Source organism: Varroa jacobsoni, unplaced genomic scaffold, assembly GCF_002532875.2.
Source record: "Varroa jacobsoni isolate VJ856 unplaced genomic scaffold, vjacob_1.0 scaffold_1210, whole genome shotgun sequence".
NCBI lineage: Eukaryota > Metazoa > Arthropoda > Arachnida > Mesostigmata > Varroidae > Varroa > Varroa jacobsoni.
In genome coordinates this window covers 12,340-27,850 of record NW_019214112.1, presented here as the reverse complement: position 1 = coordinate 27,850, position 15,511 = coordinate 12,340, and the positions used below count along the sequence as shown (strand labels likewise).

General features: G+C 36.9%; 2 protein-coding genes across 8 annotated transcripts; one reads left to right on the top strand and one right to left on the bottom strand.

Annotated features, from left to right (window-relative positions):
• Window positions 1–484: 484 nt before the first annotated feature.
• Window positions 485–5,200, bottom strand: LOC111267692 (uncharacterized). The gene is made up of 4 exons (XM_022846099.2): window positions 4,814–5,200; window positions 3,554–3,711; window positions 3,186–3,342; window positions 485–2,880 (listed from the first exon to the last, which is right to left on the bottom strand). Exons 1-4 carry the CDS (start codon window positions 4,845–4,847, stop codon window positions 2,414–2,416), a joined length of 816 nt encoding a protein of 271 aa, XP_022701834.1. The 5' UTR covers window positions 4,848–5,200; the 3' UTR covers window positions 485–2,413.
• Window positions 5,201–6,478: 1,278 nt separating this feature from the next.
• Window positions 6,479–14,866, top strand: LOC111267689 (uncharacterized). Of its 7 annotated transcripts, none has more exons than XM_022846094.2 (6): window positions 6,479–6,746; window positions 8,618–8,783; window positions 10,810–11,079; window positions 11,498–11,632; window positions 12,606–12,731; window positions 13,504–14,866. In XM_022846094.2, exons 2-6 carry the CDS (start codon window positions 8,682–8,684, stop codon window positions 13,846–13,848), a joined length of 978 nt encoding a protein of 325 aa, XP_022701829.1. In that variant the 5' UTR covers window positions 6,479–6,746; window positions 8,618–8,681; the 3' UTR covers window positions 13,849–14,866. The 7 variants fall into 7 exon arrangements, with proteins under 7 accessions (XP_022701829.1, XP_022701828.1, XP_022701827.1 ...); XM_022846093.2 differs by having other exon boundaries at window positions 8,612–8,783; XM_022846092.2 differs by having other exon boundaries at window positions 6,479–6,790.
• Window positions 14,867–15,511: the final 645 nt, after the last annotated feature.

Below are 15,511 nucleotides of genomic sequence, written 5' to 3'. Positions count from 1 at the left end.
CAGAGAGATTCCGATGGAAAAAGTTGCCAGTGGAATAGTAGCTGATGCGTATTATTAATTGTTTCACAAACCGGAGCCGTCAGAGGGACTGTTGCAGAAGCATTTCGGAAGGGCTTACTTTGTCCGTTCCTGAGAAATCGGGCTTTAAACACAACCCTCTACCCGAGATCACAAGAGTGACACAACCATTGGCAACTTCAGGAAGTAAGTACCTCTTATAATGGAGCCAAAGTAAAGTTTGTCTTTCTTGTTTAGCAACGGCGTTCCGCTTTATATCCTGATCGACCTAAACCACGTCTATATTTAATTGGGCATACGAATTGGCCAATTGAGCTGCGTTTTCTTACACAAAAACCCTTTTATGGTAAAATGCGTTTTGCGGACGCAGTCCTCTGATACAGCTAGGCATCATCGTTGTGCAAAATGGGTATTAAATATTCTTAAGAATGATAATGAATAAATGTAAGGAAAAGAAGACACGACCTTTGTTGATGACGTCATATTGCGACAATCAGGATACGATCACCATTTATTTTCTCCTATTACATGTTATTCCTGAACGTGGTTGAATTATGCAGGTTATCTAGACAACGCGACATAACGTTAGGCAGTAAATCTAGGAAAGATAATCGCGAAGTGCACGAATCATTTGTTCAGATACGATGTTCAAAAGATGGAGACTTCATAACATTTCTGGTGTCGGTCAGTGTCGCCTTTTCTCTCTCTGAGCTTGTTGAACATCTATCAAACAGCTCAAAAAACATTTACACTAATAACTTATAATTTTTATAATAATTATGTATGTATGTAGATGCTTGAGCTCGCTCAACAGTCTTTTGTGACGTTGAAATATTGGCGATCCTTATGGTAACACCAGTTGCATATGATAACGAACAGTTCCTTTAAGTTTGTTGGCAGAAAAATGCTTCCAAAAGTATGAATATGTCAAATATTCGGAGTAAACAAACTTCGGCAAATGCTTTCGCCTTTGCCTGTTACGGCTGATAATTTTATTTTTGTAATAGCAACTGGTCTATTGAAGTATAGATTATAATAATGAAGCTTTAGTAAAAAAACACGTATATAAACGAGTTAAGAAACCTTTTATACCACAAAAATACTTTGGGCCGCTGTAGAACACTAGCTCTATGGATTCGTACCAGGACAAATATACTATGCCTTTTGAAATATACTAGCAATGCTTGAGGAGCATATGGGGTTCCATGGCTACGAAATTGAACGCACGCCTCGTGGCTTCTCTGGTAGTATTGTTCATGAAATTTTATAGCCGGAAGCTATAAAATATTAGGAGCGGAATAGTCGGACAAGGTTTTAAAAACTTGTGCTTTAAAAAGTGTCAATTTAACAATCATGCCCACTATGTCTACTGACTTATGTAGTCAATGTTATGCCTGCTAACATGCGGATATCACAACTATAGTACGCAGAAATCGAACAGAGGAAAAAGGGTCCTTCATTCAGGTGTATCACTGCCTACCGCTTGCCTGAATCCAGTCAACGATATAAATATCGCACAATATCTTGTGCGAATAAAGAAAGTTATTTTATTTCTGGTCTACTAGGCACAAGTTCTATGTACGAATTCTATGTAAAACTCATGCTTATCCTGTTGTTCAAAAAAATTGCAAGTATTATAAATGTAAAAATTATACCATAGATTATGGATGTGGCATTATTTTCTTATGCCTTCTAGGATACTACTTACCTGAAGGTATTCAGTAGGAAAATGTCGATTTTCAGTACCTGTGTATTAAGGTAATTGTTCGCTAAGATTTTTACTGTTATCTGAATGATCTTATCAGTGATTTAGATCTCGGTCGTACTGCGGTTATTCTTCGGTCATGAGAAGGTCAGAAGTCCTATTCAGGCAATTTCATCTAACGATAAGATTAAGTATAGTAATTTTTTAGATTTTATCGATGTTTTAAAAGTTCTACAGTTCTACAAAATATTAACCGAGGTTTGACGGTTTTGGAAGATCTATGCAAGCAATATTATTTGTCCTGCAACAACATATATAGTGGTGGTTAGTCTTAAACAACAAAAACAAAAGAACCATTGAAAAAAATGTAACTCAGAGGAGTCAGAATTAATCTTAAGCAACACGGTCGTCGTATGTACTTTGAATACACCTGCTCCCGATACGTTTTCATTTTTTTACCTTTATATTCCGTGTAACATAACGTAGCTATCAATGTATTTAACACTACAACCTCACGCGCCATCGCTTCTGCTGATTAGATCAACTCTAATTATATTATTACTTTATTTATGATTATATTAACAATGCAATAACTCTATGACTATTGTTATTAGTGTCGTATATGGATCTTTTTTTAATTTTTTATGACGTACCACTTCGTATTGTGTTTCGCTCATAACTATTTTCTATTCAGACTCTCGCACAATCTTCAACGCTCATCCTGCTTGGCATTTGATTCTCGTTGGATAAACCCTCTGGATCATCTGTTATGCGCATCCGCTGTACAGGTAAGATTAGTGAAGTATCTGTGCTGAGCCGCCTTTTCGCCGATCGTGAAATTGAGTATTGGCCGCAGTCTGATGTGCCTGTTGTTGATCGTGTCGGATCGGAAGTTCGACCCGATTTCTCCGACTGCGGCTGACGCGCTTGAACATCGACGGCTATTCTTAGAGTGGACGACATCAGTTTTGCGACGCGAGTGTTACAAGTAACAGCGCAAGCGGTTTTGCCAGAGAACAGGGTTCGTAGGTTAGCAGAAGGTTTTTTGAATAGCGTCTTTCTGATCCCTGGACTGCGTTGAAGCTGGGGGTGATGTTGAGCACACAATGCGTAGCGTCTCAACCGATCAATAACAGTATCCCGTGAAAGGACGTCATCTGAATAAAAAATTGTTTGGTTAGATTCAAGGCAAACTAACGACGACCAATTTTGCTAAAGAAACGTATTTGTAACTAGTCATGAGAAAGGCGGACACGCAAGTTTATAACAGGATAAACGGTCACCGAACTGTAGTCCATCTGTCAGTTTAATAAAGTATTAACTTGACCTATTTCGAAATTCAGTGCTGTTCCATCTAAAAAGACACAACAATGCCTACTGGGAGATATATTGCCGATCCTTTGAAAATACATAGATACTATCTTCACGTTTCAGGTAATATACGGGGGTTTAAGAGACTCACTTTTGATCCATACAACGTAGTCTTTATAGTAATGCATGTAACTGCATGCGATTTCGTCAGCAAAATGCTTTTGAAAGACTTCCACGAGAGAAACGCATCCTAGCCTGCGAAAGGGAATTGTGAATCCCTTGACATCAGCGTATCGCATGGACAGCATCTGTCCCGAAATACACAGTTGGAATAATTAGCAATGAAAATACCATTTAGTTAGCTAGTTTTTGGAAAAAGTTCAAAGCACAATGTACTCTTGGTCACCTCGCTGTCCCCTGATAATCTGCAAGGTTCTTGACTAAGGATAATTACAGAAGTTAATGTGAGGAGAATATCTGGCTACATGCAAAATAAAAAGAAAATTTTAGAAAACATACAGTCAGTGTAAGGGGACTAATTCTTCCTGTAAGGATTGAGGTCACAATTGACTTTAACTCGTCCAGGATAACGCGTCGTCTGTCCATATCTGCGGATGCCAACTCCATCTCTGGCTCACTGTTTTCGGGCGTTTTTGGCTGAATCTTGCAGGCATTTGCTATGGAATAAATAAATCTTTAATGCGAGCATCCCATCAGTAAAGTCTCTCACATCACTGATCTACATAGAGCTGATTTGAGCACAACCAATCTAATTGTTAATAATTGTTTAATAGATGTTCATATTGATTGTTTTTATAACTGACAGGGGCTATAACTCGATTAATTGTTAATTTCAAAAAAAATATCAGGATGTAAAAATAAAAAGTACGTAGACAATTTTCTGTTGAACATTCATATAAGCTATGCCTCAGCCGTATAAACAAATCGTTAGATCAGACATGCCAGGCCACACAAGGTTCAAAAAGCATTAAGTGAGACACTCATGCATAAATATTTATTGACCACGTCGATGGCCAAATGTATAGTTCAGATCTTTTTACTAAAAACACTGATCGATTTCTAAACAGTGATATGTGCGAAATGGTTCTACAGGGGCTGGATAAACTGCATCGAATAATTTGGACCTCATGTCATTTCTACTTGTTTATTTTCGTTACAAAGCTGTGTAACGTTAGCCAAACAAAAGCTTTTTAAATCCGCAGATAGTCTCATATTTTACTTTGTCTTCTTTTGTAATATAAGTCCAATTGAAAACGACAGTGCGGCCAAAATAATCATCCTCGATGCATTAGAAGTTAGCATTCATATATCGGTGACAGTATGCAACACACAACTTGTGCTTTAATATATTGTATACAGATTTGAATCACATACAATAATTTGAAAACAAAATCCAATATGATGTACATTCTTGTTATTTTTAGTACTTAAAACATGATATATATATATATCAATTACATGGAGATACCGCAGAAATTTGCCGCTAAATTTGGTCACGTAATAAAATTGAACGTCATAGAAATATTCCAACTATATAAACATAATCTCAAAATTACCCAAAGTCAGTATTTGTACGTCGACTTTAGAAGCGACCCCGTCATCTTTTCCGACTTCAATTAGTAAATTATTAATTATTGCCATCGAGAAAGCCCAAAGCACATGTACACAAAATAGTAGCCAACCAGAAACTTGCATACACCGGAATCGATAGGCGTCAAATCGTTGCTATATCTTTAACAAGTTTCCCGAAAATCATACCTGTATACGGGCCCCGCTCTGTTGCACCAAACATTTTTGTAGTCTGGCCGATCACATTGGTCGTTGAGAACACAGCTAAGCAAAAATTCTTCACGTGTGCACAGTTAACCTATATCCAAATTTATTTTTCATAACAACACAACAGACGTTACGGTCGTAGCTTCTTCAGATACTATTTTACACTTTCCTCACCGACGCGATGCGTTCGAGATATAACACTGACCGCCAAGAAGTCGCTTACAAATTACCTCCCTACGATGTGAAGCAATGGGAACTTTTTTGTGGTATTAGTATAACCACAATCAGCACGAAGCTGCGCGTTCCACTAATGGTATCGACGGCCAACGCGGGACTAATCAGCAGTGGCGCCTTTGAGCATACGTTTTTCGCGCGCGCGGTGGCTTTCATCTTTCTTTTATTCGGTCTTAGAACTTCTATGGATGGATGTATTGCCGGATGGCGGCCATCCGTCGAAAGAGACAGGCTGTTCGATCAGACAAAAGGATTTTTGTTAAACATCAGAGAGTTTTATATAATAATGAGTAGGAAATCTCGCCACGGAACTAGATTAATGTCTTTGATTGGTTCGACATTTCATTGATTCTTTTGCAGTGTTTCAAGCTAAAACGTTTTGCGAAATTTATTATAAAGTTCGGATTATATTTTTCTCTTGGCCGACCTTCGAGTTGGCGTTCCACGAAATTTTCGGCTCTAGAATCTCTGTGGACACTACTATGGAAGAGCACGCGGTGTCTTATTTTCTTTTTACTGTGGAGAAAATTTGGATTAAGTTAATGCGATTTGGGTTCGCCTTGTTCTAGCTCTTATGTAGCATATCCTTGTTATAATTTTTGTCTCTTCGACACGGCATTCGTGAGTCACAAGAAGTAAATTAACTACGCAGAAAATTAGACAAATCTATATGTATAAGCAAGGTTGGCAAGCGATGCACACGAATTACACATGTTTAAGAAAAAAGAGTGCATCTATGCATAGGTTATCTCTTCTCTCAGTATAGGTACCAAAAATATGTAAGCTATATATGCAAGCGAACGCTCTCTGCGCCGTCAGCAAGCCAAATCTACAAAGCAAACCCTGTTGAACTCCTGATAATTTATCATAACACATATAACAAATTAACGTATTTCATTTTTCCATTTATGATGCCAAAGGTTTGTGATACATTGACCAGGTGTAATAGTTTCTATAAAGTCTGGTAACTTAAAATCGTGTTTTTTAAACTAAACCTGTTATTCAAGTTTGTATCTTTATGAACCGTACAACTAACAGTTCAAAGCGCTCCCTTAAAAATCAAGATGCGATTGCTAACTAAATCAATCAAAACTTACAAGCAACCTCTTGTGTAAAGTACATGAAACTTTTATAAACCTATTACAATTTGATTACAAAACCGATTCTACAGAAACCGGCGGCGCGCACAAAAAGCATACAGTGCTGTTCAAAGACGTGACGCGTATATTTTGCATATGCACTTGCTAGCAGTGCATTTCATGAGCGCAGATCGTTACGGTGAGAAAAGATGGAGACACGATTCGTATTAGTCTACACGCGCCAGTCTTCAGATCAATAAAGGTCGGCTTGTATTAGTGCGCTAACATATCCATTCTCCGACTGTAGCGCCGCCACGTAAACAAAAGTAGTTTTGTGGAGATCAGCTGACAACAATATAACGCCAGGCTCGAATCATGTTCGAATTATTCGAATATCGGCTATACAACTAGGATTTATAAGATGTCACGTCCTTATGAGTCTTTATGATGACTTGTTATTGGCAAACTATGTAGCAGGGATATTCTGGATTGGATATTGTGCTGGTCAGATGGTTTCGTACCTGTGATTTTTCGTGCGTGCTGTCAATGCTTATAGAATGTCCTTGTGGAATCGGCTTTCGATGTGTATGACGCAAATCGTGGTGGGTTCGAAAAAGTCGCATGTACTTTGTGCGAGTTACCGCTTGTAAGTTACATATTTGATAAGTACGTGCTTTCGTCGCTAATTAAAATTTTATTCTTGTTTCTCATATATATATATATATATATATATATACAGGCTAATGTCAATAAGGAAAAATATTATGAGTAATATTAGTAAAGAGCCACTGCGTAGGAAGTATTTGCAATGTTCAACGCTAAGCAGCTTGGCGAGCTATTCTTACCGAGTATAAATTTTAAAACGATATTGACAAAAGTCAACAGTTTTAAATATGGTTCTAATTTGATAGTAGAATTTTGTCTGGTCGAATTGCTTTATGGAAGCGAAATCATTATGGTTTCCAATGGTTTTCTGCAGGCAAATAATACTTGCAGGACTCATATTTTGAGAATGTTAACCAGCATTAACATTTTGATAGAATAGTTGCCGATATAAAAAATCAAACCACACAGGATATTCAAACAAATACTAATAAAATCGTTCAATTAAAAAGGCTCAGCAGAATCTCTAAAAATCAACGTCAATATCATCAATTAACTCAGCTTTGCTTCTATATAGCAATAAACTATAAATATGTTAGCTATCCGTATCTTCAACGAAGTTTGGATCCGTTCGTGCAGCCTCAATTAGACATTGCAATTAGACATAAACAACTGACTCCATCCAGAATGAAACAACCCTATAGAGATTCTCAGAGTCAATTCAAAGGACTGGTATTGCAGTTCTATTTTGCAAGTTTGCAAGAAAAACCAGTTATATACGGGAATCTTGATGGCAGATCGACAAATGTTAGTTCTAAAATGTGGACTCGTTAACGCATCATGCTGGAATTCTCTGTGTTACCTCTTTTTAATAGATTTCAATAACAATTTAAGATGCCCGGTAAATTAGCAACAGTGGCCTTGAACAAATAAAACAAGGTGCCGAAAGGTGAAGGTTTCCAGAGGGTAATCTATCTTTTAACAGATCGTTATTGTAATATATAATAGCTTAATTTCGTGCCTCAAATCGTCTGCTGCGTAATTTATTGTATAGTTAATATATCCTCTAACTAGTTGTATTAACATAATACATTATGGCTTCATTTTGAGTCCCAGATCGTATTAGGGTCTGTTGCGATAGGCTATCCTATTAATAATCTATTTTTGAACTGGTCGTATATTATGACTTGATTTTGTAGCCTAAATTGCACCAGAGTTTACAATATCATAGATCATGTAAAATATTATCGAACAAATATGTGCAGTAGTAATAAAACGCTATTAAAAAATAATAAAACGGACAGCAAATTAATATTTTTGCGTAGAGGTACTTCTGAAAAAATACATATCATTTTGCTAGGGTGTATAGTCAATTCTAGCATCGAATTAGTTAGTACCATATAAGAAGCTGTAGGCCTCATATTGGTGGTAATACAAAACGAATCCTGCTTTTTTAAATACTAGCTATACTAAATAAATATCTCGTATTCTGTCACCGGTTAATTAGCTCATGGCTGTCACGCTGAATTTATTAACTATAACTATAATACACTCTGTAATTTAACTCTAATATCTTAACACTTAGAGTAAAAAAAATGTCAACAATGAATCATAAATAACTTTGGCGACAACGGTGGATCACCAAAGATAAAAACATTTCGAATCATTTAAAAAGCTTTTTGCAAATGGGTTACTTATGACAAGACAATAAATATACTAAAAATAATCTCAATCAATGCTAAATTAAATATTTGATGGTAAAAAGGATTTCCTTCGAGCCAAGTTAGGCTACATGTATTCAAATAATGCTTTTAGAAATGTGTAAATTATGATTTTTGGTGTTTGATGATTACATTTTTTTCAGTTGCAGGTCGTATGCAGAAATCGACTTGTCAAAGCAGCCTAAAAGGCCACGGTACCCATTCCTTCGTTTTATGTTAGGCTTGCGGCAAGCTGAACTGCGCAATCATCCCGCCTCCAAGTTGTCTAAGATAGCCAGCGTTAAATGGCAGCAAATGAGCGAAGATGAGAAAGCGGTAAGGTTAATGCGTTTTAATGTTTTTTCAATAATTCCTTGTTTCTCCTAATTTACGAAACATGTAATCTTATCACATCGTACTTACGGATGCTAAACTATTTACGCTAATAGCAGATGACAAATTTGTGAGAGAGTATTGAATGAGAAACTATTTCGTAGCAACATTGACCCGTGTTCGACTAATTTCTTCTTGTTGAGGTTCGCTTCACATGTTTTTTACGTAGTGATTGTTTATTATTCTATCAAATCCGGCCATGGAACGATAGTGCCTTTTCTTTGTGGTATCATATTTAGAAAAGCTTTATAATAATTAGCAGGTTGTATGAACCATGCACAATGTGTCACAAATGTTTATAGACATTAAAAATCGTAGTATTACTATTCATATATTTGACAGCAATGCGTCGCTTTAATGGAAGGATTTTAAGATAGTGATCCGTTTTTATCCTTAGCCTAGCAGCTATCTAAAGCTCTTGTCAGCCACAAGTGAGAATTGCAATTGTAGCGACATATATGCATCAATAGGTATATTTTTAATGATCTTACTCAACCTAGGATGAGAATAAACCTTCTTCTAAGCCTAATTGTATAGGAAGAAAAAAATAGTGGCTAAATAAATAATAGAATAGTGGCTAAAAATTGAAAAACGCTCAAGTTCTTACGCATGTTTTGTCATAACGAGTGTAATGATCAGGCTCAGTGTACAGTGAGGTATACTTATTCGACTTGTATGAAGGTTAAATATATATAAAATAGTCAACCATGAACGTAATTATGAATCGTAGCTTAACTTTTGAGAATGAACCAACATTTTCCTCTGTTTCGGACAGTTTGTAATTGGAACATCTAGGTGAAATTCTAGGTTATAAATTACCTCGCGGCTTCGCTGGTAGGAGTTCAAAGAAACTCCAGAACCACAATTCTTTTTAGGCACTCTCAGTCATTCTTGATATGTTAAGAGATACTCTCCGAAATTATTCCTTTTAGGTATAGTATCAAGGAGTGCATAAGGCTTTCACTAGGCGTCTAGTCAGAGTGGACTTATCATGGGTTTTTGCAACAGATCTATAAAACAGTATGGTGACTATACATACAGCTAATAAACTTAATAATAATTTTTTATTTTCGTTAATTCAAGTTTTTCCTTAATTCTCTAATTGTCTGATTGTTATTATATAATTCCTGTAATTTCCATTTTAGTAAGTACCAAGATTTGGACCAGCGTGGCATCATGTTTATTGGTTTCGGTTACAATGACAATACAGTTAAAGAGAATGCGCATTAATTACCCATAACATGCCGCCCTAAAGTCAGAAGTTGTTGAAAATCAAAGAGAAGAAGTTGTGAAGGGTTGACAAAAGACTGTTGAGAAAAAAATGTTTTCATATAGGGGAGTATACGGTATAGAGGTACACATTGCAAGCTATTTTTATTTTAGTTTTACATGAACGGTGCAATGAAAAAAATCACAATCGTCTATTACTATTTACACCCTGCTAATTAGAATGAATAATATTTCGAGTCCTACATCCTGTGCTGTCCCAGTTAAGCACTGCTTCAGACACTAAGCGGATCTTTTCCGGTGTAAAAACAGGCGCGCTGAATTGCAAATGTTTTTTTGTAGCATTTGGGAGAATACATTAATGTGCATTCAAGATCACCATGCTAATAGCCTCTAAACCTTGTAATGGACATCTGACATTAGGCCTTTTCTGAACCTTAACACATCGGAAACCGCGAGAGCATTTTACCAGTGTGTCCGGTTTCAAGCCCAAACCATCTCGCCAGCCTCTAAGTTTAGGGGACAAATATCTGATCAATGAACAATCGCGGGAATACGTTCTGCTGGTTCAAAACATGCTACCAGAATATATGCCGTTAAATGTGGTTTTATCTAATAACCATTTATTATCGTTTATGACTTAAGATTTGTGATTATGACGGCGCTGCCATAGAATAGAAAACAGTTCTAACAGTATTATTATTTTCTACCATTTTCTTTACTTCGCCACTCGATTTGACAGCCATACATTGAAGAATTCAAAAAAGAGAATGCAGAGCACCGAAAGCAAATGGAACATTTCAAAGAGACCCTCGGCCTTGGCGAATCTGAGTATCAACAGGCTTTAAAATGGTATCGAGCTAATAGTAAAATAAAGTCTAAGCGGCAGTTTCGTAAAATTATCGAGGAGCTTAACGGGCCAAAACTCACCGTAGGGTCACCATTCGGCCTTTTTTTTCATGAAGCTTCGCGGAAAAGCAGCGAACATGTTACCCATGAGCTTACTCAGTGGGTAAGTCACTTGCATAATCGAGCACGGTCTACAATATAATAAAAGCTACCAGAATCTCAATCGGAGAAACATACTTTCATGTATCTATATAGGGTATTATAAATTCAATGTCGAATATTTTGAATTGTGAGGCAGTCTAGTGAAAGAGGCATTCTTTCCAATGGCTGCATAAGCTACCAAAGGATTGTTTTGTCGGAGAGACGTATTTACTTAATCCATAAGTTCTCCACTACTCAAGTAATATGAATACACAAAAAAGCTAAGAAGTTTACTTGGAAAACGCGTCGAAAAAGAGTGTGCACTTAAATCCTAATTTTAGGATGCTGCATCTATTCATATAATATTAATATAATAAATATGCCCGAACACGCATAGTTTGCTTCATTTCTTGCCAAATTTCTGTGCTTCAAATTTCAAGCAGCAGCAGCAGAGCTCCTCAGCTGGAAAGGAACTGACAGAAACTGAAAAATTCGTCTTTCCTAAACAGAACAGTGGCATAAATCAGACACCACAAAGTCGAAAACGGACGAATAAAGGTATCGTTATGGCAAAGGTATGTTGCTAGGACTGGCTTCATTTCCATTAGGCATTTCTACCAGTTTGTAAAACTGAGACATGTTATTTAGTTAGTGACAAACTAATAATGAGGGCAATTCATAACTCGAAAGTTCTTCTAGTTAATAATACTGCCAAGCTTCTTATTATTCACGCTATCATTTTAACTCTTTTATTTAAGTTTATCTTTATTACGTTTAACTATAATTTATTGCTTAACTATCGATTACACTCACGTTTGGTATCTTTTTTGATGTTTGGCAATAACACTCATAATAATATTATTGATCAGTTCTCGAGTAACTTTTAAAGTCATGTTTTGATGAGTTACATTCTTCATCCGCAGTAATAAGGTAAATCAGTGAGGTAATCACTTGAGACTAGCCATGTGACTTTCACAATCGTTAACAGGAAGTTGCATCGTTAGCCTTTGCGCAACTGATTTTAATTACAAAAACAAGAACTCGTTCTATTTTATCGTTTGTAACTTCAGTCTTCTTTGATGGTTTATATCTTTTACAATGGCAGCTTCTAGCATGAGACGACGAAATATCTTTACATATTCTACAAGAATAGCACGATTAAATAAGGCAACAAACAACTGTGACTGATAGTCAACTAACAAAATTAATTAGCAAAAAATGATAGCACAGTAAATTTTATAGCTAGTTAATTTTCTCTTTAACGTGTAATTACAAAGTACATGTGTGGATTTTGCATCCTGCACCATGGTAACGTGATGTGAGATAGCAGAGATATTACAGAAAGCCAGCTGTCCTAAAGCTGTCGCGCGTTTTATGCGTTCTCAGCTCTCATACAAGTTGACTTCGCCGTGAAGTTCTAGTACTGAATAGGCCAGGATGCAGGCCTTCTGTAGAAAGAATCGTAGCTGCAGCATACTAATAAGCTAGAAAAAAAATATATATGTATAAACTGAGTACAGAAAAAGCACAAATGGTACTCAATTTCAGAACCGTATGCAGTTCTATAGTGATAAGTGGAGGGCTTTGAGTAAACAGGAGAAGGAACTATACCGAGTAGAATACAACGACCGAATTAATGAGTACAATCGTCGAGTCATCACATGGTGGACAGAGGTAAAATATACGGCTGAAGCACTTGAGTCATCCGTCTTTTGATAGATTACCACGACGCCAAAGAAAAAGGTTATTGTATTAATAATAATAATAATTAATAATAAGATATAAAACCGCATATGTCACGCATTTAAAGATTTATTCGAGCATTTGCGCATGCATTATGTACTATATATGTATATAATAAATACTCGGAGTACAGTCAGTTCGTTGAAGTCAGAAATTTATTTTAATTACTAACGAAGCAACATTTGCATATAAGGCGTTCCATTGCGCGTGGACTAACGACTGTTGAAGATTTTAGATTGCGCGACGCATTAGAATTCGAATTTTGCTAAACATTGGTACTATTAACACATACTTCTACAAAAAAATAATTCGGCGCAAAAATTACGCTACGTCTTGTTCACAAAAGTCATTTTCGGTGTCTGTCTAATATCTGCTCTTTTCGTCACAGTTACTCCGTCATTTAGAAGCTATGAATAATTCACATGAAAAATCCTTCTAATCAATATACCACTATATCAAGTATGCTCCCTGATTAGAAATCATGCGGCAGTTTGCTAGCAAAAATATTTTTCTTTATTACTCTTTATATGGGTCACTGGTTCAGGTCCCGTTAATGACATGTACGACATGCACAACAGTTGTAACATGCGTTTTATTCAGTTACAACAACATCAATAAATCTGAATGGTATCTGTTTTTCGTTTTGACTGGTGGATTTATCCCCTTTGGTCTTACGAATTCCTTTCTTGTTTCGCTTTCATAGTTATCGTCGGAGCAGCGGGACAAGGTTGTAAACGCGTATGAACGTTACGTGATCTGGTTCAAAAACAGGGGCCGACCGCTCAGACCTCCCCCATCGGAGCTTGTCGACGTATTCGGAGAACAGCAGGCGAACTCGCTATACCATCGAGTGCTTAAACAGCACCGAAAATGCAAATATTCTAACGGATTGCCGTTTCCGTGCGTCCAGAATTCCAGTACAATTAGAAATGGTGACGATGAAAATTCTGGCGAGGGTGAAACACCGGCTAGGATTCGGCAGCGCTGGTCTCGTAATAAGAAGGAGCTCGGTTTCAGCATAAAAATCCTAGAGCGAAACCCTCGTTAGCTGATACTGTTGGCGTACCATATGGCGAAGTATAGGGTTTGTTTACATTAGTAAAAGGGGGCGTTTTTACGCGTTGTACAGAAAACTACTATTTGAAGTTCTTAAAGTGCACGCCGGATGGTTGTAGCTCGTGATGTATAAGTAAATAGTTCATAACAAGAGAAGGGATCGAGAAACACTATTGGGAATATTCACAAAAAAGGATAGCAGGCTTTGAGTTGACGTTTGGAGTCAGGTAGAAATACGGCGTGAATACAAAGTAAACACTTTCACTCTAAACGTCTAAAACTGCATGCCTTCTGTTATGATGGTGCCTGACTCTGTTGTTGTACTAACTGCACATAAAAACACTCAGCTGAATAGAGGTTTGCGTATGTGAGAAAAGAAATTAACTATTTTCAATCCTTACGAAAAATGTGTTTATGGAGACCGGAATCAACCAAGTTTTGCGTTGGTTAAGTAGATGCTCACGCCAATGGGATCTATACGAAAGTGCTGCTATGTATAATATCAAGTGGCTTTACTGACTACAGATTGTCGAGTGGTCGATGACAGGATCTGCTTAACGAAACACGTCATAGCGCCACTAGGGACTAAATTTGGTGGCACATAAGAGAGCTGGTTCGTATACCATCTAAGTGAACAAATTCACTCGCATTCGTTAATTAGAGTGTTTGGAAGGGCAGTTTTAGCTTTACTCACAGGTATATTTCCTTTAAACTGTGTGTCCTTGTTATTATCGGTGTTCATTGAAAACTTGGTTAAATTTCGTTTTTTTTTTAAATTTGCGTTAACGAGTCAGTGGTGCATATCATTGGTGACAATAAATAGTAGGAGAATCTTAAGACTACCTAGCGCTGTTGCCAGTCGAAATATATATAAAAAGAGTGAACCGCCAGACTACTGACTTTTGTACATATATGTATAAATAAATAACCAATCAACGCCTCGTTATTCCTGATTAATATAAAATGTTTGTCTGTAAATAAACATATAATAACTTTTCTTTTGTTCAAAATTCATTATGTTTTTATACATTGTCTTCAACGCGAAAATTCTACATGTCATAGTTTGCCAGTTGCGCCTCATTAGAGACCATTGCTGTTTTTTTGGACATTTTTATCTCGCGCCTCTAGTTTATCAACTAAAAGGTATCATTGTAGAGTATTTCCAGAGCGGACTACGATACTTCCCGAATGCCTTGTATTGAAAAAGGTCGAACAGTACTAACTGTTTCTAATTGATTTTCGTCAGCGTTTAACGACATTCTCAAATAGTTCCATCGAATTCCACTGCCTACTGCAACAGGCTCTACTTCGGCATTACGTCGCAATGGATAATTTTAATCGTAAATAGCAAGGTTACGAACTGGGAATGTCATTGTGAGCAGACTGAATGCAGCGCAAAGGTGCGATTTCCAATTTGGAATAAGTCCGTTCCAATGTTTAAACACTCTGTGAATTAGGACATGACCGATTTTTATAACACGTAGACGCGATTGCGCTAAAACCATTGAGGAACATAGCTTAAGTTGGTATTGAGAGGGACAGATATGCCGATGTAATTAGTAGGGCGACACAAACTGCGCTTAGATTATAAAAGTGCTCGTATGAGTGCGCGGTTTCAAGCGTTATTAGCAGAACTCCACATGGGCTCAGACCAA

Excerpts from the sequence above, each read along its gene's own strand:
- LOC111267689 (XM_022846089.2), top strand. The coding sequence starts at position 6,702 with ATGTCCTTGTGGAATCGGCTTTCGATGTGTATGACGCAAATCGTGGTG. Across the intron at positions 11,080-11,497 it reads CCCATGAGCTTACTCAGTGG|CAGCAGCAGCAGAGCTCCTC; the intron begins GTAAGTCACTTG and ends TCAAATTTCAAG. Across the intron at positions 12,732-13,503 it reads TCATCACATGGTGGACAGAG|TTATCGTCGGAGCAGCGGGA; the intron begins GTAAAATATACG and ends TCGCTTTCATAG.
- LOC111267692 (XM_022846099.2), bottom strand. The coding sequence starts at position 4,847 with ATGTTTGGTGCAACAGAGCGGGGCCCGTATACAG. Across the intron at positions 3,712-4,813 it reads AGAGCGGGGCCCGTATACAG|CAAATGCCTGCAAGATTCAG; the intron begins GTATGATTTTCG and ends TTTATTCCATAG. Across the intron at positions 2,881-3,185 it reads CTACGTTGTATGGATCAAAA|ATGACGTCCTTTCACGGGAT; the intron begins GTGAGTCTCTTA and ends TTTTTTATTCAG.